At 39.1% G+C, this 26,908-nt stretch overlaps 1 protein-coding gene across 7 annotated transcripts in view; it reads right to left on the minus strand.

Moving 5' to 3' along the window:
• Dip2c (disco interacting protein 2 homolog C) overlaps window positions 1–26,908 on the minus strand; it is a 395,546-nt gene that overhangs the window by 14,313 nt on the left and 354,325 nt on the right. For 4 of the 7 annotated variants that reach the window (XM_076939382.1, XM_034510935.3, XM_076939383.1 and 1 more), the window contains 6 exons: window positions 26,608–26,738; window positions 20,079–20,247; window positions 17,617–17,787; window positions 9,022–9,051; window positions 7,480–7,541; window positions 614–671 (listed from right to left, as the gene is read on the minus strand). In XM_076939382.1, coding sequence (XP_076795497.1) covers window positions 614–671; window positions 7,480–7,541; window positions 9,022–9,051; window positions 17,617–17,787; window positions 20,079–20,247; window positions 26,608–26,738 — 621 coding nt within the window. The remainder of the gene's footprint in view (window positions 1–613; window positions 672–7,479; window positions 7,542–9,021; window positions 9,052–17,616; window positions 17,788–20,078; window positions 20,248–26,607; window positions 26,739–26,908) is intronic. The other 3 variants (XM_034510936.3, XM_034510937.3, XM_034510938.3) reach the window with 1 other exon arrangement.

Raw genomic sequence — 26,908 nt, forward strand, 5'->3', positions numbered from 1 at the left:
AAGGAAAAAAAATACATGTAAGTTTAAATACACTTTTTAGTTCTGTGAAGACTGTAGCAATATGACAGAAACTAAACACCTAGCTGATCACCGAGAACCACTATCCACATACTTCTTTAGGGTAATATCCTAATTTTTAACTAGACCACTTGGATAACAAGAATCAATAGAATAGTTCACAACCTTTGCTTGCTTAGGTATGAACAGATAACTAAGTAGCAGCCAATGGTATTTAAGTATAAGGCAGTATGAAAACCTTCTCAAGGTTCTGAAAGTCTTTTCCCCTCCTGAGGGCTGGAACATGGAACTAATAATTAAATTGGAACAGTCACATTAAAACCTTGGCAATCTCTCAGAACAGAGTCCATAGAGAGATAGGTAGTATTTAGACTTCTAGTTGTTCCAAGGCAACATAGCTTTGTTATTTAAAAATAAAAAAAAAACAATGTTCAAAACACCATTATTGATTTTCTGTACTCAGAGTCAAATCATCCTGAAACAGTATCTTCAATACATAATCTCTGAGAGCACATTTCTTCACATCATCCTTAAAGCATCATCATCCTTACTCACCTTTATGCTGGGATGAGACTTTAACACTTTTAATACTTACTTTTCCAGACTCCATCAGAGGTAAGCTGTGAGGAGACCCCCTTTCTACCAGCCGGACTCTGTAAGTAGAAGCACACACTACTCAGTAGGCTTTTTGGATCACGCCACTTTGGCCACATGGCTTGGGCTTGACAGGCTATTAATGTAAGTTAATTGTTAGTACTATTGTACTGTAAAGGTGGAAGTCCCAGAGAGGGCTAGTGATAGCAGAGGCAATAATGCCCTGGCAAGGACCAATGGCAAGAACACATCAGTAATGGCCACAGAGAAAGGATATGGAACCACATTTGCTCTTTCTACAAGACAATTAGAAAGATGCCTCTGTACTCAAAGGGAAAGAATGGGCATTAAAGGGCATCCTAAACCATGAGGGTGTCCAGGAGTGACCTTTAAGCCTACAACTGGTATAGTTATGCTTGAGTGTAGACAACATGCTGAGGAACACAGAGTCTCTGGGTTCAATAGCCACACCTGGTCTGCTAAACTAGGAGTGCCTGAGCTGAGAAACAGTGAAAATCCTCTCCAGAAGGAAAACGGTTTGGGTCTAACGCATAGTTAATGGTAAGCTCATCTGGAGAACTGCTCAGAAGACCTTGGCTGACCACAACCTGAGCTGGCTCATTGTCCTTCCCAGGGCTCCATCTTTCAGACTTTGTGATCTTCATTGCCCATTTTCCTTCTTCACGTGTGTGTGTGTGTGTGTGTGTGTGTGTGTGTGTGTGTGTAGGGGTTTGATGGAGGCCAGAGGTCAATGCCTTCTACTTTATATTATTTAGACAGACAATTTCACTGGCCTAATACTTGCTAAGTAGGTGTGGCTAGCTGGCCAGAAAGCTCCAGCTTCTCAGAGCTGATAATATAAACATATGTCATCATGCCCTACCTTTTGACAATTTTTATTTACACAAAACAAAGAAAAATTGAGTGTTGGCAAGCACGTGAACAGAAAACACAGGGTGGACCTGTACTTGGGGGAAAAAAAAAGAGCTAGGAGCAGATTTGAGGTTAGGGCAACATCATATTATAAGAGATCTTCCCTTTCTGAGCTTTATCTCCATATTCCTCTAAGGCCCAGAATACATAAGGCCCCCAATCCTACATACCTGATAAAGAAGTTGCATGGGCCATGGGAGGGGGAAAAATCAGATAGAAGAGGCAGTGGGGCATACATCAAAGCTAATTTAGTGAACAAACGAAGGAAGCACACAACTACAAACAAGGTGATCTGACATCATTGTCAACATTAGTATTCTACACAGTGACTCTGAACTAAGTTCATTAGGGAAGGCATGAGCTTTGCATAGCCATCCTCACCTTGAGGAAACGTACTGACACTGCCAGGCTACTGTGCAAGGTCAATGAACTAAGGACATCATGTGTCCATCCAGGACCTTTATTGCAGTCTGAGTTACACAGGCTGGTGGCAATTACTAGTACCTTTTCCTTTAGAACTGATTTATAAGGTTAAATCCTTGATAAATGACCAAGGAGAGGTGAGCTAGCTCGAGAGTGGGAAAGAGCTCCACATTCAGAACTTGGCTGAGGTCTTTTAAAAAGGAGCACAGCCTCATCACCGGTGCTACATGGCTCCACCAGTAGTAGCATTTTCCTTCCATATATGGTTAGTTCAGGGGATATTTGAAGAGGGTGAGAAATGTTAACAACACATCTTTCACAGGCCACTAAGAAAAGGGTTTGGAAGCAAGCTCCATGAAAGACTGGGGCTCACCTCAGAAATGAAAAATACAAATTCTCATCAAATTACCCATGCAGGAGAGTCTACAAAAGGCAAATGTCTTTTAGTTTTCTCTCTGGAAGACAGTTAACTGATTTTCAAGGATACTTCAGAATATAGTTTCAAATACTTGTTAATCAGAAAAATCATATGTTCCTGTGACCACATCCTAACATACTGTTTAGTGAGTTTAAAGACTCCCCCTGTCTGAAGAGACTCAAAGCTGAAAGAAAGGAGAAAAAAACTAATAATAAAAATTAAAAATCTCATCTAATCTCAAGGTACCTGTCAGTCACTTTTGACAGAGGAACAATAGGACCTCAGGGAGCAGGTCAAGAATGGTACACACAGAGCAGTGTGACAGCCATCTGTCAGAGGTTAATGTCTAGTAAAAATGAATGTGCGGCACCCATGGCCAAGCTTCTATCTGGGAGGGCCACAGGCCACAGAAAGTTGACAAGACTAAGGTCTTGTGGTCAAGACAGGAGAACCCAACTCTTCCCCCCAAATCCTGGAATGTACTTGGGAAAATATTTAGGAACATTGGCATATAAACCACAAAAGCAAAGATTCATGTTAGCATGTGTACATACATACACAGAACACACCTGTGTGTATGCAACACACACAATACTCCCAACATACTAATGAGAACCCCCCCACACACACACACCTCCTTACACATATGGAAGTCCTCATCTGCTTGTAGCACCATTTTACAATCATTGGCACATATATGTACCTCATGGATAACATACTACCCGATGCTTTTCCATTTTCAACACACTATACCCACTAGCATACATGAGCTTATGTGCACAAGTACAGCATGCCTACATCATACCACATGCACATGCAGAACTCATGTCACTCACATCATGCATGCCAGGGCCCAAGCTAGTAGAGAGTCCCTGGGCAAATAAATGTCTTTGATTTTATCCTGGCTTCTCCTATCCCACTGCTGACCAACATAAGACCACTGAGATGCCTTTTTCTCTGTCCACTGCTCTTGGAAATCTTGATATCCAGCTATTCATTAGGTTGCAATTAATCTAGAATCTATGCTTTTCTTTCATTCCTTCCTGCCTGCCTTCCTCCCAGGCTGGATCTCATGAAGCCAAAAACTAACATTAAACTTGTTATGTAGCTGATTTTCTGGTCTCCCTACATCTACCTCCTCAATGCTGGGGTTACTGGCATGGGGCACTGTCTCCAGTTTATACAGTGCTAGGGATGGAACACAGAGTTTCTTACCTGTTAAGGTAAGCAAATGCTCTAACTGACCTACATCCGAAGCCCTAGAATTCATGCTGCTTTCACCACACCCTTTAGTCATGACTTCAGGTTACACTCCATGGAGGAGCAAACAAATTCCTACTGTAGATCTTCATACTAATACTGGGTTAAGATCTGGCAATCCACTAAAACTGTGTCTTCACATGACTGAGAAATGTTTCTTCTTTTCTACCTAAAGATGAAATAATTTGAGTGCTTAAGAAAAGATCAAACTGAAAGAGATCAAGTAACTATGAATTCATTTTTAATAAATACACAGTAAACAATACCTTTAAAAATTAATAACAACTCTCAAATAGCCCCTAAACATTTTCTCTTGTATATGTGAGAACTAAATTTATTCTAAAAACTGGAGGAATATGTATCCTCATTATTTGAGGCAGAAATGTTCTCCATGGCAACCCGGCTACAAACACAGATTACCAAATCCCTAACATTGGGGATAGAAAAGAGTAAAATAGGTATTAAAAACAGAGGCACAAATCCAAGCAGAAGTGGTTAATGAATCTACTTAATTTCTTGCTTCTAAAGGGAGGGTGGGCCTACTGAGATCTTGATCTCAATCTCTGAGCTAGCTCACACCTATCTGTCCTCTTCCTTCAGTGCATACATACTGACAAACTAAGCTTCCCCAGGTTAATTAAGTGATAATTGGGCAGGTATCTTGACACTCCCAAGTGAATGTCCCATTAAATCAATTGGTAAAGTAATTAATCTTTATGACACATCCTCACATAGGTGTAATGAGAAAGCTACTACCCTACTTTCATAGGAACACCAGAAGACTGAGAGGATCAACACTGTCAGAACTCTGTCTCACTGCCTTCCAGATGTTGGCCTTGCATCTTCTCTGAGGGAAGCACATCAGGGTGCTGTGGACTGAGATACTAGGCCTCTCTAGGGAAAACTTGCATCACTACTAGAATCTCCACCTTCTCTCTACACCAAGGCTCCCAGCAAGTTTCAAGTTTCAAACTCTAAGAGCCTCAGAGTTCATTTTTCCTCTAGCTATTACAGGTACCTGCAAAGACTCACTTTATTGTGCCCATGCTAAGCAGAGGGAAATTGAGACCCCAGAGCTAACACCTTGTTCTAGGGTCATAAGCAGGGAAATCTTGACTCAGACCTGTCTGAACCTGGAACCCTTATATCACAGAAGCTGCAATACAAAGTATATTTTACATTTCTCAATCAAGGTCAAAAGTAATGCTGAAGATGTAAAACCTGGGTATTATTTTCTTCTGGGAAGAAGTGGCTTCAGTGTGGAGGATACAGTATTTGAGTTGAGAATGACAGACTCGGCTTCTCAAAAAGCTATGAGAAAAAAACTCATTGGAGAACACCTATCATAGGAGGTTCCAGAGGATGCGGATGGGGCTGTCAGTGTATCTGGATACCAGGAAGGTGGACCTCCACTGACAGATTTACACAGAAGGCCAAACAAGCAGGAATACTGTAAACACCTATCATCTTGAAAAAATAAAGTGGAGGAGGGTCTGACCTTAGGCGATCAACTTAAGTGTCTCAAGCACTCACCCACATCCTGCGGTGGAAATTTAAGGAGAGTGAGTTGCAGAGTCATGGAGCGAAACAAGTATCTCTCAGCCCCACACTATGGGAAGAGCTGCTGGGGCAGAGAAAGAGAAGCAGGTACCTCTACCAGACTAAGCAGACTGTAAAGGCCTGAAGCAGACCTGGGGGATGAAGGTGGAGGGGTAAGATCCCAGGAGATACTCTGATGGCTCAGGAATAGTTCTCAGTTTTTTTTCTACTATAGAAGAGAACTGGGCAGGTTATTTCAGGGAAACTGCACTACATCATGTCCAAGCTCTAAGATGGTACCTGGGTCAGTCTACCATGCTGATGGGAGGCCTGGTGACACAACCCCTCACTTTATGGTAGCCCATGCAGGAGGAGCTGTGGCCTAGCAGTCCATCAAGGGCAAGATCATTTATGATCACAACTGATGACATTATCCAGTGAAGTTTAATGAATGACACACTACCCTGGAGCAATTTCTAGTACACAACTCACTGTCATGTCTCTTTCTAGTTATTTTAATGTGCAAAGCAGCCTACACCAGGAAGACTATTACTACTGACTCGAAATTAGGACATAAGCTTCATTCAGAAGGCCTTAGTTAAGATCACAGAATTGACTGATTGCAAAGGACTCATCTTCGACACAGGCCTCCTGCTCTTTCCAGCAGTTCAGGACTGATATGATGGTGAATATGGATCACTCACCATCATATTACCATGCAGACCCTCACTTCATAGCAGTGTCCCCACACCCTGCCCTTGCAGTACAAAGATTTGTCATAGTAAAGACAAATAATGGGTAAAAGATCAACAAATTAAGACAGTTCTTGAGACTGTCTTTTTCTCAAAAGAAAATTCCCAAATCCAATTTTAGGCCTTCCCTTATTGCCCAGATACTTATAATCCAGGAATTATAATCATGCAATTGCAATGCACTGAGATTTTCTGGATTTTCTGCTCTTTCTGGATTTGGGACGTCACCCCAAGGGCAGAATTGCTGGAGGGCCACTAGCACAGGCACTCTTTCAGTAAGTTATACAAACAAGACATTCATTATTTTTTAGTAAGGTTTATAGTTAAGTGGATTTGAATTCAGATGCAGAAGCTCCCACTTGGAGACCCTCACATTTGTCATTCTAATGCTGTTCCTGAGTCTAGAAAGTGCTCCAGATTGAACTCTGAGCATCCAGAACCTGATTCTGTGGAGGACAGTGGTGAGGGGAATGTTATTTTTATTGGTCCCCAGCCGCCATGTAAAGGACTTCAATGACACAGCCTCAAATATCTGTGATCAGGTGAGAGTCTAACACAGAGTCATGCAGGCCAGGCTGGCCATGTACAAGAGTGCTGCTGGCTTTTGATTGGTGCAGCTGATATTTTATCTCCCATTCCATGAACTTCAGGGCATGAGCAGTGTCCCCTACCTCTACAAACTACTTAGCAGCGTATCACTTTTGATGGCAAATTGTACCAATCAAAGAAGGCTCCTGATACAGACCAATATTGGGTAAGTGTGCACACAGCCTTGTGGGAGTAGGGAATGATGACTACCCTGGTCTCCTGGAGGTGGCACGTTCCACCTGGCCACCAAATTGGGACCCCTTGTCAGTCTGCGCAGAAAATGGTTCCTGTTTCTGAAGTGTTCCCTGTTTCCTTGGCCGGGGTACATACTGCTTCCCATGTTCTCACAACAGCAATGTTGGGGCATCTCCATGGTCACCAAGCAGAACACAAACCATTTCAATGGGGGAGAATTGATGTAAAATAACAACATTTTTCCTTCCCTCTTGGACATCTCAATAGATTTTTCTAGTCAAGGCTGGGCTTTCTCCAAAAGGTCTTACCTTTTGTGGCCCCCTACCTTGCCTTATTGAGACATAATATACATAAAAATACAAATGGTCATACACCAATAATCCCACTTAAAAATCTGTTCAGTAGCTTTGCAGAAAAGATAAGTTCACTTCTACTTTGTTTCATAAAAACATCAACATATGGTCCAGCTGTATACACCTCCTGTTGTAGAAATGTAGCTGGAATGTTGACATATATTCACATGAAAAATGGGACCTGAGATGGCCACTACTTTTAGACACTTCTAGTCATACCATAAGTCTTGTATAGGCAAGTTTTTATCTGTAAAGTTTTAGCCAACGTTCCCAGCCATGCACTTTCTCCATATAATAATAGTTTAAACAAGTAAAGATGGCTACTTTCATCTTTTCATTAACTTGGACACATACTTGCTGGATCACCAACAATGGAGGAAGGGAGGAAAGAAGAGAGAACCCATACCTGTCATGTCTCAGGGCTCTCATGTCAACATAAACAGTGGTAGGGTCAGGTCCAGACGTCCCCTGCAAACAACACAGTGTGGTTAACCTGTGTGCATGGAAAGAAGCTGTGTATATACCCTCTACAAACTGGTAGGCACTTGTTTGGTAAAAACTTTAAGCTGAACAACCAACCCCAAAGACTAATGTTGCTAAAACTATCTCTCTCCATGTAGCCTTCTAACATATGATTTGATCATCTGAATTCCCAAAGGAACACCTTAGGACCACACAAGTCCTTCATAAAGCTTGACCCTAGCTATGCATGTATAATAAGAATGAAGGGAGGAATACAACATGTTTTACTAGGAAAAGTTTGGCTGCAAAAGTGGGTTGTCAGGATATGAAGTGTCTTTTGCTCAGAAATTTTCACTACATGCATTCAGAAAGGCTATTTTTAGACCTTAAGATACTGAAGTATAAGCATGACAGGAGCTGACAGATTGAGGAGGAAGATACAAGAGATAATTATTTTGTTCTTTTTAATCCCGTTTGTGCCTCTAGCCTCAGATGGTTATTTTTGTCTGTGACATAAGTCAGAGAGGTTCTTTACTTCTCTAAATCAGCTGAGCAGTAAGTACTTTGAGCTTTAATACAGCAGTCCAGACATCTCATGTTGGCATCATAAAGGTCTTCTAAAAATATGCTGGGCTGACTTCTGACCAATGGCTCCTGCTCAGGGAAAGTATGTATTATTGAGATGATATAATATTTTACATATAATATAGCAATACAATAAGAAGGTTGAAAAACATGGCAAACACAATAGACTTGTAAGAGGGGTGGGGAAGTTACACCCTTCAGAATTTACTTAACTGTACCATATTTCCTTAAGAATCTCAATTTTGTACCACAATGTGTTTAAATATAAGAATAAAAACACTAACAGCTTCATTGGGTACGGTGGTATATGCTTTTAATCCTAGTGCAGGGCAGATGCAAGTGGGTACTTTTGAGTTCCAGGCCAGGTAGGACTACATAGTGAGACCCTGTCTAAAACAAAACAAATCACCACCTTTTTGTTGCAACACTTAGGGACAGTCATCACTGGGGTCCCACCACTGTGAGCAGGAAGAGGAAACACAAGCAAGTAAGATGTGAATGCTCAGAGTGACAGTGACCTACAATGTTCTTTCCATCTTCTTCCATAATTATTCAATGCAGCTGTGTTACAGAGCAGCAGATGGAGAAACACTATCTGATGAAATGAGCAATATGAGACTCATAACCAAATGAGGTCAACTAAAAATCAACAAGGCACAGAACAGCGAAGTGGGGGATAATGGGCAATGGAAGTAGACCCAATCAGTCAGGGACAGATGATCACACTCATGGTGACACACCCTCTGGGTGGTGCTACTGTAGGTGGTACCCAAGCCACAGGCCTACAAACCACTTGTCAATGTCTTCACTATACTTTCAGCTTGTCTCAGTGCTGGAAGCTGGAATAGCAGGAGGTAGGAGGTGGGTGTATGCTGGTGTGATGAACAGAAAAGTCCCCTACCTGCTCGGCCAGTGTCCACAGCCTGTGGGGCTACAAGCAGCAAGAGGGTGGGGACAAGAAAAAAGGAGAATATACCAAGCCGACAGACAGGAAGGACACAAATAGGAGAGACACATAGAGAACAACACAACAATTAAGAATGGGATGAAGAAAAGGGAAGGATGGGGGTGGGGAAGAATGCAGAAAGCAGGGAACAAAGTAAAAACAAGATCAAAACAATGTCAAATATGGAAACCATTAAAATTAACCATTATACTGTTAGAGATAAAAAAAAAAAAAAAAACTGAAAAGATGTCAACATACCCACAGAGCACAAAAGAGAAACAGAGGATAGGTCATGGCATATAAATTGTCACAGGACCTTTATCAGTAAGGTAGATAGATAGTACATCTAAACAATGATTTTGGAGTGCTTTGAGTTTTTTCCTTCTAATGGCACTTAGAAGTATAGATCTTATTGGTTCACTTCAAAGTATATATTTAAATGGCTCAATTTAATGACTTCATCAAAACAGTTTTTAAAAGAAGTGTGTGCATGTGTGTCTGTGTCTCTGAATGTAGAAGAACACAGGTGTCAGATCCCCCTGGAGTTACAGAAGGTTTCAAGCTGCCCAACATGGGTGTTGGGAACCAAACTCAGGTCTTCTGAAAGAGCTGTCTATACTCTTAACTGCTGAGCCATCTCTTCAGCTCCTTAAGGGATTTTAAGTTTCTCACAACAGTAAAGAGAAGCCTTTACATCTGCAGTTACAGTAGCTCACCCTATCCACAAGATTAGCAAGACAAAAGGATCAAAGGTGCATTTCTGAGGTATGAAGGTATCAAGTGCCAGGATCTTTAATTGGATACTTGTTCCTTCCTCTTTACACATTGAGTTTGATATCAGCCTAGGCTACATAAAAGCCTGTCTCAAAAAAAAAAAAAAAAAAAAAAAAAAAAAAAAATCCAAATTTTTAGGGAGAGTTGGGGTGGGACGGGCAAGTTTCAAGAGATACTAAAAATCTAGCTAGTTTACTGGCCTGTAATCTGCCAGTCTATGCCAGTAGATGCCAAGTTGGTAAATGGAATGGGATTCACAGGGACCAGCCAAAGACCATCTTGCCTGGTGTTGAAATGTTTTACTGGAACATGGCCTATTTGTTCACACACTATCTAATTTTTGTTTTGAGCTGACCCTTCTAAAAAGACCATAGCAACACTAAGCCTGACTTCCTCACTCTGGCCCAGTAAGTGCTTCCCTTCAGAGGGCAGCATGTGAGCACTCAAGCTGACAAATGGTGCAGCTTTGCTGTCCCACTGAACTTTTAAATGACAAGCTCAGGTTCTGGTTCCTCAGTTCAAAGCACAGTCTGAAAACCAGGAACATCTCTTGACTGCACCAAAGAACAAGTCAAATGATGGAGAATACCGGTCCCATGATCTCAGACTGGAGTCTTAATTATCAAGGACAACATACAGCAGAAGAAACCAGAAAGTTGTAGTTGCCAGTGATTAACTCCCCAGAGCATGCAAAAATCCCTGACACTTTATTTTTACTTCTCTCATCTAAGAACATGGCAGAGGAAAACAAGTGGCTTGAAAGCACAGATTAATTAAACTCTTATTATAGCTAGTTGTTTTATGCTGAAAGAGACTGGTACTGCCCTCTGAGCACTCTACTTTCTTCTCTGTAATGATCAAGGACTCTTAGCTCTATCATCGTGACCACGGTATTTCTTTCTTTGTGGGAGTTTCAAGATTTAAGGTTGACTAGAACTTTTACTGTTGATTTAATTTTATAAAGTTATTTATAAACAAGCTTTTCACTCCAATAAATCATTCATCTTATCCTATGTAATAAAACCATCAACATTCACATTTAAGGGTTTTTTTCCCCCCTTAATGAGAAAATATCTGAAGTCTCCTTTGGGAGATGGAAGGGCATTGTTTCCCCTCTCTTCCTTTAATGAAAAGAGCTAATGCAGAGAGGCTTTTTGCTTTAAATAGCTGTCAAAGTTATGGAAAACTTTTCCCAAGACAGGTTAATAATAAGCAACGACACAGTTTAATGGTGCTGTAGAAAATGATGTTAAGTTGGGCACAGTGGCACATGCATTTAATCCCAGTATTTTGGAGGCAGAAGTAAGCAGAACTCTGAAAGTTAGAGGCCAGTCTGGTCTATATAATGAATTCCAGGACCCAGAGCTACATAGTGAGACCCTGTCTCAAAAAACAAACAAATCTAACAAAAATATCTAACACTAAAGTTAAACACTAAAATAGTAATTCAATATTTCTAATATCTACTTTCATCATAAATTCAACAAATGAAAATTAGGTCATTTTAATAGCTCAAGATTCTGAGAAATGTCATTCCTAAAGGTGACAAGTAGCTTATTCTTACAGATTTTTTTTGTTTTTATTCTATAACTCTGTCAATTAGCAAAGTCCACTTAACCTTTCTAGGCCTTTCATCAAAAAAACAATGACTAAACTTTATCCTGAGAAAGTATTCATTTAACTGTTGTAACTTCTGTTGAAATGCGTACGGCTGATAGTTAGAGGACTCCAGTTTCAGCATTTTTCTGTTCATAGTCAGAAGTGACAGCATTGGCATATGTGACAGTGTGTTGCCCCAAGAGGGTCATTAGTGAAGCTATTCCCTAGCACAGCTGCTTACAGAAGACATAACAGAAGTATAGAGCAAGAAGAGGAAGATGTAGGAAGGTCCTCACACCCATGGAGTCTGAAAGGTCTTGGAAGGGACCAGGACTAGGACACAGTCTCTGCCACATGGATGGTGGATGACCCATAGAATATTGCAGATGAAAATCTCAACATGCAAAAGTATGACGACTCCATAAAAGAGAAGGTGGTTCAACAGGAGCCTGACCAAGGGTGAAGAGTGATATGAGGCTGGACAATGAAAACATCTGGGTGCCACAGGGGAAGATGTTTGCAAAATAAAAACAAATCCCAGGTTTATTCCTTCTAAAGTTTAATTTTTAGAACTGCATTCACTTACTTATGATTGGTGGGGGGAGGAGAATACTGAATAAGTGTACATGTGTCTAGGTCAGAGGTCAACCTGTAGAGCATTCTTCGTCCACCACATGGTTCCTAGGTAACTCTTGACCATCATTCTTGACAGTAAGCATCTTTATTCCTCTGGCTCCTTTAAACTGTAAAAGGGTATGCTATCTGATATATTTGTGTACGTATATGTATGTATACAACTATAGATGTGCCCATGTAGACAAGGTCTTGTTCTTCAGATATCTCACTGGCTTGGAACTTGCCAAGCGCACTAGGGTGGCTGGTGGTTGAGTCCCTAAGATTCTCGTCTTAGGTGCTGGTATTTCAAGTGTGTATACTTGACCTGGACTCCTTTATAATGTGGGTCTAAGATTTGAACTCAGGTCCATTTAATGCAAGCATTTTAAAACTAAGTCATCACCCCAGACTTCTCAAATATGTTTTAAATTGTATCTACCCTTGTCTGTTTAGCACTAGGAAAAAAAAATTGCATGATTTCATCTTTGAGTATTCAAGACACTGTTGAGGCCTTTTGGTCTGTAATTAAAAAAAAAAAAAAAATCCAAATCTATTAGGTGCATAGAAACCTAAAAGGCCAGGAAACTCCTCTAAAAGTGACATCACTAATTTCACAAAACACTGTCCCTAAGGAATAGACATTTAAAGCCTAGACACACATAGATGAGGCTCCCTTTCTTATCTACTTAAGTACTGTCTCAGAGAGATTAAATCTCCTCATTGTAACTAGTTGATTACCCAGAATCTCAGTGTGCTGAAAGGATGTAAGGACAGTGATCAGATATGGAGAAAACCATTAGTAAGAAATAGCCAATGAACTGACAGCTCACATTCCCATTGACATGTTGTTTGTGTGCACGGGTGATGCTGGTCCTTCACAGGGAAGCCTCACCTTCCTTACCACCTTAACCATTTAGGCAGAAGGTGGGAAAACCTCAAGAATATCTTTTTATGTTTCCATTTGCACACTGATCTTCCTCACACCTTCTTTCACACTGTGTCGTGTTTTAGAGAAAATACCACAGGGAGTGGTGCAGTTTTTTGCCTTCCAGACGATGTGCTCATGGCCCTGTTTGTTCAGCAGCTCTGTCACAGTTTCATAAAAAGTAACGGAATGTGAATGTCCCCAGTGGTCAGCCTTCCCCAAGCTTTTGTAGCCTCCTCCACCGCTATCACATTTCCACAGGCCATCGTGCTTGTGAATGTGGTACTGCTGCCAACTAGCACCTGTCCAAACATGTCTTTGATCACCCACCCTAAAGTACCTGCCTGTGCCCAAGGTACTTCATCCTTTTATCCTCCTCACCAACAAACGATATTCACATTTGGCGGTGTGGGGCGCAGGTAGATCTATGTGCTGACTGTTTATCACATCAACAACTAGAAATATATAGAGGGTAAGAATTTTGTCACAGGTTAGTTTCTAGGGTAGAGGTAGGCAAGGGCACAGAATGACCATAGCTCTGAGCTACAGAAGCTTTGATGTGTATGAGCTATGAGTCATTGCCCTACAGCCTGCTGGGAAGTGATGCCAGAAACAGAGCATTTGTTGAGTCTTTTCAAAAAGAATAAAGAAAAAAAACCTTTCTAAAAATTAGTCATATATATATATATATATATATATATATATATATATATTTTTTTTTTCTTTTACATCCCAAGCTGGTCTTAACACAATACTTGCCAAGAATGGCCTTGATCTCCATCCCATGCCTATTCTTCTCAAGAGCTGGGAATACAGGGTGGCCACCATGTTTGGTTTATGTAGTACAGTGTATAAAGCCTCATTCTATCCAGGGACTACCTCTTCAACTCCACAAAAGTTAATCTTGTAGCATATCTGGCCCAAATGACCCTTGGCAAGAGGTTACAAAACCCTAAATACAACCATTACTCCTATTGCTAAGAGTAAAGTTCAATTTAATAGCCATACTGGTAAGATTAAAATAAATAAATAAATAAATACATTATTGCTTCCCATTATGTAGATAACATTTGCTCAACACTGTTATAACATATTTATTAGATAACCACTAGGTTCCAGGTACCTAGGTCAAAGGGATATTGGATCTTACAATGTTTCACTGTAAACAATTATTTCAAATAAGTAGCATATTTAGATGGAAAACAACTAGATGTGTGCATATGCATATACACAGTTAAGCCTTGGAGTTGAGATGTTAATTCTATGTTCTTTAGTTCTCTTGGGGAAACATGATCAAATGTCTATTAATCCCAGAGAGGACATCATCAAATGTTCAATGAACTGATTCCATCTTTAGCTTACTACATCAAAGAGTTTATCAGGCTTACTTAAAGGAATGCAGGTGAGGAGTCACTTACAGAAGAATGGCATCAGCATCACCAGAAAGCCACCCAGCAGGGGCAATGACTTAGGAATGTAACATTCCCAGGAACTTGCAGGCAGCTCTGCTGAAGTCTTCAGCAATTATTTATTGCTTATCAAATGCTTGTTAATTATTGCCCTCTTCAGCAATTATTTATTGCTTATCAAAGCAGTCCTGTGGGGGCTCATTTGTCAGACAGCTCAGGGGAAAGATCTACATGCTACTTTCATTCTTTGTAGCCATCTTAAAATATTGTTCATTTAGGGGGAGGGGCATAAACAAAAGACTCAGAAGTTAATAAGCTTGTACATCACACACCCTTCTATGCAAATTTTCAATTTTGTATACTAAAAAACTGCAAAACTTCGCCTTCTTTTGTAGTAATTAATGCTAATGAGGAACCCTTTTCCTGCTTCCCCTCCCCCATCTTCTAAACATCACTATGATCAAGAGCCTGACCCCCAACCACACGCTCTCTTTCTCATGGTTGCTCCGTTCACATATTGTGCCATCCCAAGCAAGAGGTGGGAGGGTTTTTTTTTTTTTTTTCTGTTCTTTTTTTTTTTTTTTTTTTTTTTGGAATTAAGATGTTTTATTGCAAATAATAAAAATCAGCCAAACAAAAAGTCAACAATATAGGAAATGGGCAAAAACTGTAAAGACATGTAGAAAATGGAATTATTTTGAATGTAACTAAATTAAAATCTCCATTAAGAGCATGCCAATAAAACAGTGTATGTATGTGTGTGTGTGTGTGTGTATATATATATATATATATATATATATATATATATATATATATTCCTCTCTAAGAGATTTTAGATCTGTAAGTACAAGTAGGTTGAGAATGAGGTTGGAAAAAAATCTTCCAAGTAAACAGTAGCCACATTGCATACTATTTACAAGTGAGAACATGGAGCAAGCAAGTACCCACCAACAGACAGACAGACAAGAAAGTCAGTGCAATAGAAGTACACCTTTGTTTGGTTTTTTAGTTATTGGTGCTGGGATTGAACCCAGGGCCTTGGGCACTCTGGAAAATTTCTCTACCAAGGAGCTACACTCAGACGACAAGCAACCTGTACAGTCTTTAAAATAAAGGAAATCCTAACGCAGTGGGTAAAGGTCCTTGCCTCTAAGCCTGATGATCTGAGTTCAGTCCCTGAAAACATTTTTTAGAAAAAGAAAACTAACTTCCTAAAGTTTTCCTCTTACGTTGATACCCACATTGTATTTTTTTTTTTTTAAGTGAAACCAATTCTGTGTAATTGTGACTGGTTTGTTTATTTCACTTAGCATAATGTCTTTGGAGGTGGGAGTATTTTATTGTGCAATCACTGCATCACTGTGAGAGGTGGATTTTTGTGCCTCAAGCTTCTGGTAGAAAGCAAGGCAACCATTTATGATAACCAATGCATGACAAAAAGAAAAAAATGATTTTGTTTCTAAATAAAATTAAATTGTATTCTTTTCTTGGAAAACATTAGCTAACTGGTTAAAAAATATGATCTAAGTACTCCTTGAGACTAACTTCATTACTGCATATCTGAATAAAATAATGAGTTCCGTGACCTTTTCACAATGCACACAATATACTTATCACATACACCCCTTTCACTTCCTCTTGACCCCCCTTCTCTTCCTGCTAACTCTTCCCTCCAATTATACCCCATTATGATTTTATGCCCCCCCTTTATTGTAGGGATAAAAACAAATCTAGATTCTACATATGAAAGGAAATACTTAATAATTGTCTTCAATTTGAAACTGGCTTGTTCAATTCAACATGATAATCTAGTTTCATGCATTTCCCTGCAAATGATGTAATTTCATTTGTCTTTATGGCTAAAACACACTCCATCGTATATATACACACATACCCTTCACATTTAGCACATTTTGGTATAGGAAAAAATTTGAAAACTTGAACATAAAAAATAAAACACAGGATATATTCAGTTCATCTAAGAAAAAAGACTTTCCAACAACAGGAGAAGATTGAATTTGGGCTTTAAAATTCACTTAGTATGTTCCATTTTAAAAAACTACACCGTCAGTGTGAAAGGAAAGAAGACAAAACCAGGAAACGCATACATAAATATGTTTAACAAGCTGTTGGTAGCTACTTTTTGCTTTGATATCCTCAAAGTTAGTCTCCCCCAGCCCTGTGTGTGTGCTCTCCTTTACCCCTTACATAGTGGCAGAGTCTAAACACCTAAAATGGACAAAAGAGAAGCTGATGGAGCTTTCTGAGGTTTACCCAGTAGCAGACTGCAGCAGCTACCCTTGTGAGTATCAGTGGTAGGGACAGTGTAGGTAGGGCCTGGAAGCCATTTGCTTTCCTGCAACTGTGAGTCAGCTCAGGAACTCCTTGTATCCCACCAGGACTGCTGAGTGCTGGACACAGACTTGAAGTGCTCATGTGTTATTTTTGGCAGTCTTAAGCTTGTAACTCTGCCCTTCACAGGTTGAGTGTATCAAAAAAGAAAGGAAATAGTAAAGGAAACTAATGAAGAAAAGAAAACCATCAATATTCCCTCTGCTATTGTCACGCAAAGCTTCCTTCAGAGAGCTGTCTTCCTCCCCACTATTTCATAGAAATGCAGTCTTGTTGTTTCTATGTTGCTAGGCAGCAGCAACTTAGAAAACCAGATGAATACAGGAAATTTTTCCTCCAGAAATTGCTGTCTACATATATGATTCTCAACCTATGGGTTGTGACCCCTTCAAGTGTTGAATGGCATATTCACAGGGTTGCATATTAGATATCCTGCATATCAGATATTTATACTATGATTCATAACTAGCAAAATTACAGTTATGAAGTAGCAACAAAATAATTTTACGGTTGGGGTCACCACAACATGAGAAATTATTAAAGGGTCACAGCATTAGGAAGGTTGAGAACTAGTGAAAAAAGTGGTTTTCTTATGTCTAATTTTGAAATCAGTCTGACAGTCCAGTTTTGGCCAAGAGCTACTCTTGTACCAAAGTTAAAACACTCCAGGACACAGTAACTGATATGAATAATGGCTAGAAAGGAACTCTGCAAGTAAAAGCAGAAAAGGAAACAGGTGTGCACCAGTCACATCTGTGTGACGACCAGAGATTTGTCTAATGTAAGTAAGCACATGCCATAGAAAATCCACTGAGTATGTCTACACTGCACACCTGGCATTGAGACTCAGCACTCAATGTTTTCAATGAAACTTACCTGTAAGCAAATTGCCAGGTTCACTCTGCAGCCAAATGAAGTGCTAACAGCCCGTGGGTGGAGGCCCAAGTCCTTAAAGAGCTTTGAGAAAGACTGTGTAAGGGCAATTCGGGGACGCTCTTCTGCCACAACCACACAGGTTCTTACCCGGGACAAGTCCAGTCCTCGTGCCTGTAAAGAAGGACAGAGACACTGCTAAGCCTTCAACATGTGAAGCTGTGTGAAACCTACTCAACCTTTCACTCAGAATACCACAGGCATACTTTTCGCTTCTAGTGCCATTTGTACTCAAAGTGTTCCTGTAAGGTATTTGAGGAGGTTAGTGTAACAAAAACAAAAAAAAAACCAAAAAACAAAAAACAAAAAACAAAAAACAAAAAACAAAACCAAAAAAACAAAAAAACCCAAAAAACCTAGCCAAGCCAATCAACCAGCTGAACAAACACAAGAGAAAACCATATAGACATTCAAACGAGTAAAGATGCCACTGAAAACATGTTTGAAACAATATTAAGAATCACAAGGAAAAGGTTGAAGCAAGCACATACACTTGGGAAGAGCAAGCACTAGTGTGCATTTTTGGAGATAGGACCTGACAAGAATGGACACATGATGGGGCTAGAGAGCTGCTCAGTGCTTAAGTGTGTGCTATTCTTCCAGAGGACTCAGGTTCACTTCTATCACCCATATCTCATGGCTCACAGCTGCCATTAATCCCAGCTTGAAAAGAACAAAACTCTTTTCTGGCCTCCACAGGTACCAGCAAACACAATGTGTTCAAGTACGCATGTGCACGCGCACACACACCTTTAAAAAAAGAATGCACATATGAGAAATGGAAAATATGTTTAAACAGAAAGGCAGAACTAAGGTGCTTAGACAACTTTCTAATGACAATTCTCCATTTACACCTGGTGAGACTTGAAAAGTCACAGACCAACTTTCATTATCAAGTGAATGTCCATGATTATTTCTAAGGTTCTGCAACAAATATAGTCAGCTGAACTGTACAATGACACACATAGGAGCTGGAATCAAATGAAACGAACAAAAATACTGAATGGTTAAAGCTGCCACACTCAGGCTGGGCTGAGAGAGATGAGATCAGCCACTTCTGATCTCATCTGTGGCTTCAAGTGAAGGTGACAGCACACTCTGAGTAATGGTGGCTTGCATGGAAGCGAGCTGTTGACAAGGCGACTACGCAAACTCGGCTCCAAGCTGGGGAAACAGCAGAGATAACTAAAGAGTCCCTCATGTGCTTTACCACTGGGTCACATTTTCAGACTTCATGATAACTTTGACATTAAAATCTGAAGTTTAACTGTAACTGCATACACAACATTGTCTAGGAAGAACTAAGATCTGGAGGATAGTAATAACTTCACCCATGACCGTTCAAGAGGCTGTGCTACAACAGCAACTCTAATTAGCAAAACGAATTTATCTCTGTAATTATTTAAGTGCAGGAATGAGGGTATAAAGGTTGCTTAATCCTCTGAATTTAATTTTTCATCTTTACAAGGGATAGTAGCGTGTCCTGATTCACAGAGCTGTGGCAAGTGTCAACGGAAATGTAAAGGTTATCACTCAGTTGTGATAGCTTTGATTATTATGTGCATGCCAACTAAAAAGGCTAATGAAAAAGCACCTAACCGTTTTGTAAAACAATATAGATGGATCCAAGAGAGACTCTCTGGAACTCTTTCTTATATAAATTTCAAAAATGCATTTATATAGCTTAACATCATAGTTACATATTTTGTTTTATTGTACTGGGATGAATAGGAAAAGGCTGAAAGGAAATAAGTGTGCTAGGTCTGACTTCACTGTATGAGTACACACAGAAACATAAATAAGCTGCACAGCTAAAGGCAGACACACACATGCTGCACATACAAGCACATATAAGACTAGCAGGATAGAACACTATCAAGACAGGTCTTAGCAGTATTTTTTTTTCCTCTTATCATTAACTAATGAGTCTTCAACTTACCATGAAAACATGTCTATCAAATTCCCCCAGCTTAAGTGGAGGGAAACATTGTTCTCACTTAATGTAAATCAAAAAGAAAAAAGTAAAAACCCAAATACAGTTCACTTAGCTGTAAAATGAATTTTTGTTACAGTGCAGACCTTCAAATAAGGGCCTTCCAGCAAATGAAAGATGATTACGTAAACATTTTCTACTGAAACCAGCTAGGAACAGAGACAATTGAACAATATTGGAGGAATTCAAAACAAACTACTTTAACAATTCTTCATATATATTAGTATGACAGTGGGAAAGTATTCATGAGGAAAACCTAAAACCTTATTTTTCCCCTAAATCAATCTGCAAGCAGATCCCACGTCAGCTCTTTGGAAGGACTATGCTGCCTCACCAATGTGTGAGTGTCCTCTCAAGACCAGAGAGGCTTGGAGTGCTGGTGAGCTTGCAGGCCTGGGGAAGGGATGCTTACCTTGAGGGACTCAGTTTGTGAGCCCAGTCCTTTGGTGCAAAGCTCCATCACCGAATAGGAACAGAAAGTATCCCGGACTTTGTACTGACTCACAGCAAGAAGCCACAAGGCAGGATTGGTCTCCAGCTCAGAGGGTGGGATCAGAATGGACTGGTGCCCTGAGTATACACTGCAGAGACAAGACAGGCCATCAGGGCTGGAAGCCAGGGCAGATGGGAAACAGAGAATAACATTCACCCCGAGAAACAGGAATACTTCAAGCAAGAAATGTCCATATGTATGTAAGATAAATAGAAAATTCAGATATTAAAAGATTAAAACAATCACATAGGAAGAAGATTAGGAGAACCAAAAGAAGTCAGACACTTGACCTTTTGAGTATGTCAATCTGTACCACATTATGTCCAACCACCACACAGAAGGATATGCAGAGTCATTCTTATATCTTTATACTTGAGAGTATACTTAGAAATTTAAGAAAAGTAAATGAGAGACTGGAGAGATGACGCAGAGGTTAAGAGCACTGACTGCTCTTCCAGAGGTCCCGATTTCAATTCCTAGTAACCACATGGTAGCTCACAACCATCTATAATGTGATCTGATCCCCTCTTCTGGATTACAGGTATACATGCAGATAGAGCACTCACACATAAAATAAATCAATCTTAAAAGAAAAATAAAACAATAACCCCACAAATTTATTTAGAACATGATCCTTTATGTAGAGAACCACTGTAGAGGGAACATGGCAAAATAAAATTGTTATCACATTTATTTCTCTTTCTTTCAACATTTCAAAGTTTCAGTTATTTTTGTAAAATGGAAATACAGCAATCCCTGACCTTTGATATAATCTTTTCAATGCAGTTAGTAACTTGAAAATGGGAAACAAGGTACATTCAAAGAAAGAAAATCAGACTTTAAATTATTGTTGTGTTTTAAACTTCTCTGTGATTTGATTTGCTCAAATGTTTATAGTCAATATGTCATATTCCGTAAAAGCCCATGTAAATAATTCTAATAGCCCACAGTAGGCCATATTTTTACTATTTTGCCATTGGGGAGGTATTTATTAAGGATCTTTTTTGTTGTTTGTTTTATTGAGACAAGGTTTTACTTTGTAGTTCAGGCTGGCCTTGAACTTGTGGCAGCTATCCTTTTAGAGCCCAAATGGTGCTAGGCTACAGGTGTGAGTCATCACACCCATCTGCACAGCATTACACAGGTACATCTATAAAGCATACGAGATGTGTATACTACTCAAGCAACTCCCTGCTATCAAACAACAACCTGCTATAAGTTATCCAATGGAATGTGAGCTTAGTTTAGTCCTTGAGAACAAATTTACACTCAGATGCTCTTTTATCTAGAACCTAAGCTTTTATACTGTTTCCCACAAGCTTTCAAAGCTCACATAAGATGGGCTTTCCAAAAAATCGTTTTTTCTTTCAAAGTATGTCCATATCACTCCCCAATTAACCCTTTAAAAAGCATACTTCAGATCTGACAGCAAAGTGCTTGTCCTCTTAGCTCTAGAAATGAAGTTAAGGGTTTCACCTATGTCTCATTCTTTCCTCATCAGATCCATGTACATTAAAAATCTAGTCTATGTTTAATTAAACGTATGTGTGTACAGGTGCACATGAGTGTTGCAATGCCTGAGGAGGCCAGAGGCATCACATCCTCATGGAATTGAAGTTACAGGCAGTTGTGAACTGGTATAGATGCTGGAAACAAAATTGGGTCCTCTACAAGTGCAGTATATGCTCTTAACTACCGAGCCATTGCTCCAACCCGATATACACTTTTTGAAGACAGAGTGTTATTTCCAGAGCACATCATAGCTAAAATAGATATCCCATTCCTCTCCCTCCCTGCTTGAGAGGTTGAATGATGACCACATCCCAGCCCTTTTTCCTAGAAATATGTAGCTTTTCTCATGATGCTTAGGGATTATGGCATTCCCACCTGGACTGATTTTACTGAAACTTTACATTTCATTTGTTATCAGAAGGCCTCATTTTCCAGGTGGGCTTGCTGGCACTTCAGTATGAGCTTACAGATTCTAACTAGGTATGTCTTTGAATTTAAGCCTTACTTGTTAGCTAATGTATTGTCTCCAATTAGAAGCCTCAAGGTAGCACTGAGCAGCAATCAGAATAAGTGGAAAATTTATCTCGGTTGTATAGATATTTAAAAAACTACCTCAAGCCCAAACCCAGGATCATATACCAGAAAGAGCCTAAGCACTAACAATGTATAACTACACATTATACATCCCATAAATCATAATTACCTACCAGAAAATGCTATGTGTCTTTCTATCCTGAGAAGCAAAGGAACACAATGTTTCTGTTAATATCAAATGCTATTCAGCACATTTCTAATTCAAGGTTCATAATGCTACATTAATTATGTGTTCTTAGAGGCTTTTTATTCAAACTGAGATTTAAACAGGTACTCATTTACACTAAGGACTTTTTAGTACTACTAAACAAGCTTAATGATTTGAACCTAGTATCTTAGGGAATAAAAACTGAGCTATAAAACCTTATAATGCTTTTCCCTCTTAATTCTGACAATCTACCATATCCATAACTCCCCAATTTTAATTTCTGGATTGCTAGCATAAGGCTATCCAAATGAAAAACATTAAATACAAATAACCTACAACTCGATTTCTCAACAATACACACCAGGATTAAAGAACTGTTTGATCTAAGCTCTAGCACACAAAAACATTGAGCTTAGAATGTGAATTCAGGGCCATCAGTTTGAAGCGCATTAATGAACATTATACATAGAGTCACTGACCTCTTTAGTATTCCATAGAAATCAAAAGAAAAATCCCATCTAAAGAGCCAACATATTATATATGTATATATAATATACATACATGTATATATACTATTATATATGTATATATACATACATACATGTATATATACTATTATATATGTATATATACATATATACATACATATATACACACACACAATAGATAGATACACTGAGGCACTGACAGAATTCAAGCAACATTACATGAAAACATGTACATTGCAAAGAAGGCTTGTACCACAGAACAAAATGATATTAACTGCCAAGTTGTATAGTTGTCATGGCAGTGTTGTTGTGGATTACTGACAACCATTACCCTATAGTGATTCCTGTGTCCTGACTCATAAAGTCTGAATTTGCTCTTATCAAATCATCCATCAGAATCTTACCTATCAATTTTTACACATACTAACTTTGGGGGCACTGACTATAAATATTCATGGGTAAGACTACATAAGGAATAGATTACCTGTATGGAACAAAGTATCCTGTAAGACTTTCTGGAACTTGGTCTATTCGAGGTTAAAGTTAAGCTTCAAATGATGAAAAAGACATTTTCTTTATATTATTAATGTACATATTAGCAAGTGACTTCAGATTATTAACCAGACAACCCACATACAAGCAAATGACAATTGCACCAAGTTTGGCTCTCAACAACACAGCCACGTATTATCTCAGGGTACTATACTGAGCCTCCTTAATCAGCAGATCTGTTGTGAGAAGACATGTGAGCTATACTGTGTCAGGTATTCCAAAGGCAAGCTTTCTTCTCAAGAAAGCTGTGGCCAGGTGTGGTGGTACAGCCTGTAATCATAGCACTGAGGAGGCAAAGATCTTCTAAACTTGGAGGGTGGCATGGTCTATATAGTAAGACTGTCTCGAAAACAAACCTCTCCCAACCAGAAGCTATCTACAATTGATATGTGCTGGCAAAGACAGTTTTATTAATGGATAAAAGTCTCATTGGGTATACTGACCACATTTCAGGGTAGGCCTTCTGCTCAGGACTAGTTAACCAACACAAAATGAACTCGGTGGTATTTTTGTAGATGTTTTGTCTCAGTTTGTTCTGTCTGGGCATATTTTTGGTTGCTAGAAAATCCATTTCTACAAAAAAGGCTGCTAAGACTTTGCTAGAGACTAAACTCAATCAATAGACTTAAGTTTTTTTTAAAGTGATATTTTGTTGAATGTTGATATACTTCTTTGAGTAGGTACAGTAAGGGGTTTAACTGAGCGCTTTGCAATATGCTAGCAAAGTCCTCTTCTAATAATTTTCATTCCTAACATCTCTCTCTGACATTCTTTGAAACAATATGCATAACCTTAAAATAGAAAATATTTTAAAACAATTCCATTTTATTCATGACTCTCAATAGAATCTTCAATTCAACAACTGAAGGTTACTTTAGTGATTGTGCATCTAAGACTCCACATGAATTTTTTTAAGCAAGCTCTTTGTAATCTGTTTGCATAGGTTTTTGAAAAACAGAAGTTTACACTCTTTTTTTTTGTTTACATTTATACAACTGCCTTTACTGTTTCAAATCAGAGGCAACCAGCAAAACGCTGTACCTTTTTTTATATGCATGTGTGTATGGAGGCCAGAGGACAATCTCAGCTATTGTCCCTTAAGCACCATTCACCTTGGGGTTGTTTTGTTTTTTGAGTCAGGGTCTCTCATTAGCCATGGAGGCTAGGATGGCTAATCAGTGAACCCCAAGGATCCACCTGTCTCCAACTCCGTGGTCCTTGGTGCTGGGATTAGTAGCATGTACCACCACATCTACCTTTCTTGGGATCAAACTCTTATTTTACCAACTGAGCCATCCCTCAGATCAGAATATTTTAGCCTGAGACTTGTGAGTGAATTTGCAAGAACATCTATTAATTAAGGTTCCTTACTGTCTTAATGGATCATTCAAATCCAGAACGTTCTTGAAACAAGCTACTCCTCTGAGGATGTTGTGGGGTAAGGCCTGATAGCTCAATAGAGCAAAACATTCTTCCATTACTGACTGTATGTTGACTTTGCAAAATGAATACAGTCCTCTTAGAGAGGCGATGTTCAGAGAAGACTCACTCTTCTTGCTCAGCTGGCTTAAACAGCTTCATGTACATGGGCCCAGACAATAAGATGAGGATTTTCTGTACTCTCTCCTGAGTGCTAACATACTCAATGCAATTGCATCTGCATTGAGGTATACAATAACTATTAAGCATGTTACTGTTTCAATTTTATTTGCTTTCTCAAAAAGCTGAATTATCTAAATACAATGTCCTTTCCAACATATACATCTAAGCTTCAATAGAATAATTAAATATTAAATTAATATTAAGTACTATGAATTCAGTAACATAATTATCCATGAGTGTCTAAATTCACCATAACCAACATAAATTATAAGAAAAACAGAAATTACATATACTACTGTCTCAATTATACAACTGTAGTAATATATATTTATGAAATTTATAAGCATAAATATTATGGATAAAATTTTGTGTGGTAAAGTACAAATAACATACAAAAATAACACAACACAAATAATATACAACAAACAAAAATAAGAACAAAAACTAACCCATAGAAAGATGCAAGAAAGAAAACAACAGGTTGAGAGCCATGAAGCTGTGTCTGGAACACCGGTACCTGTTTTAGTACATTTCATACACTTAGATGTACTAGAAAATGCTAATTACAAGTATCCTACATTAAAAAATATACCCAGTACAGAGAAACCCTGTCTCAAAAAAAAAAAAAAAAAAAAAAAAAAAAACCACCCAGAAGACTATATGCCATTTTGCTGATCATGGATACTTTCTGAGGCCAACATTTATTAAGTGTTACTGCTAACAGCTATATTATTCAGTTTTCTTTTCTGAGAAAGGCTCTCATATTTCCAGGTAGCCTTCAAATTTGCTGTGATACTCGAGCTGGGCTTGAGTTCCTGGTCCTCCTTCCTGCAGAGGAGCTAAGGCTGGACCTGAAACCCTGATTCTCCTTTCTTTACCTCCTAAGTGCTGGACTTACAGATGTGTGACATCATATTTATGTGTGTATTTATTTTGTATTTCTATAAATGTTTAAAGAAATGATGTATGTCTATTCAGAAAAAAAAGAGCCAGGAAAGAGACATCTGTATATTTTATTCTATTATTCATTCTGTAAGTATTTTCTGGGCACTTCCTAAGAAACAGCACCAAGCTGGTGGCAGAAAAGAGTACAATGACCAGAGAGATGAGCTCAGACTTCATGGGCTTTCCTCTGTACCTCTCCCTGGCCCAAGACCACTACTGAGTAAAGTCAGGGAGAAGGCAAGAGTAGCTTTCGGGGATTTTCATAAGCCCCAAAAGGCATGACTGCCAGGGATAAGGGCTTCAGACTCAAACCTGATAGTCTTCTGACCATTAAAAAAAAAGTCTGTAGCACCTTAGCAGATGCAGTCTACCCAGGAGATGCTTCCTCAAAATCTCATTTGACTGCCATAGAAAGTGAAAGTGCCAGTCACTACACTCTGGTCCTGAGCTGGGGCCTCTGGGAGAGGCACAATATCAAGGTTTCTACACTTAGCTCCACAGCCAAAGATCCACAAGGGAAGGTACATGGTTTCTTTTCACTGAAAAACAAAACAAAACAAAACAAAACAAAAACAGTCATTTTAAGGACATTAAGGAAGAACCTCACCTGCAGAGACACCAGAGGACAAACCCAAGTCCACAGTAAGGGTCCAAGCAGATGGCCACTTCTCTAGAAGGGTAAAGTTCACACTGCAGCTTAATAGAACGGCAAAAGGCACTGGTGGCTGCATGAGACATCTGAAAAACAGAAAGCCAGTAAAAGTGAGTGACTGGGCACCAAGCATCCAACGACATCTGTGGGACAACATGGCAGTCTTAGATTCATAGTAATTCTTGTTAAAGTCCTCTTAATTAAGTAAATCTTATTAAAGATTCTTCCAAGGCCAGAGAATTTATAGCAAGTTTGG

This window comes from Arvicanthis niloticus, chromosome 8, assembly GCF_011762505.2.
Source record: "Arvicanthis niloticus isolate mArvNil1 chromosome 8, mArvNil1.pat.X, whole genome shotgun sequence".
In the NCBI taxonomy this organism is placed as follows: domain Eukaryota; kingdom Metazoa; phylum Chordata; class Mammalia; order Rodentia; family Muridae; genus Arvicanthis; species Arvicanthis niloticus.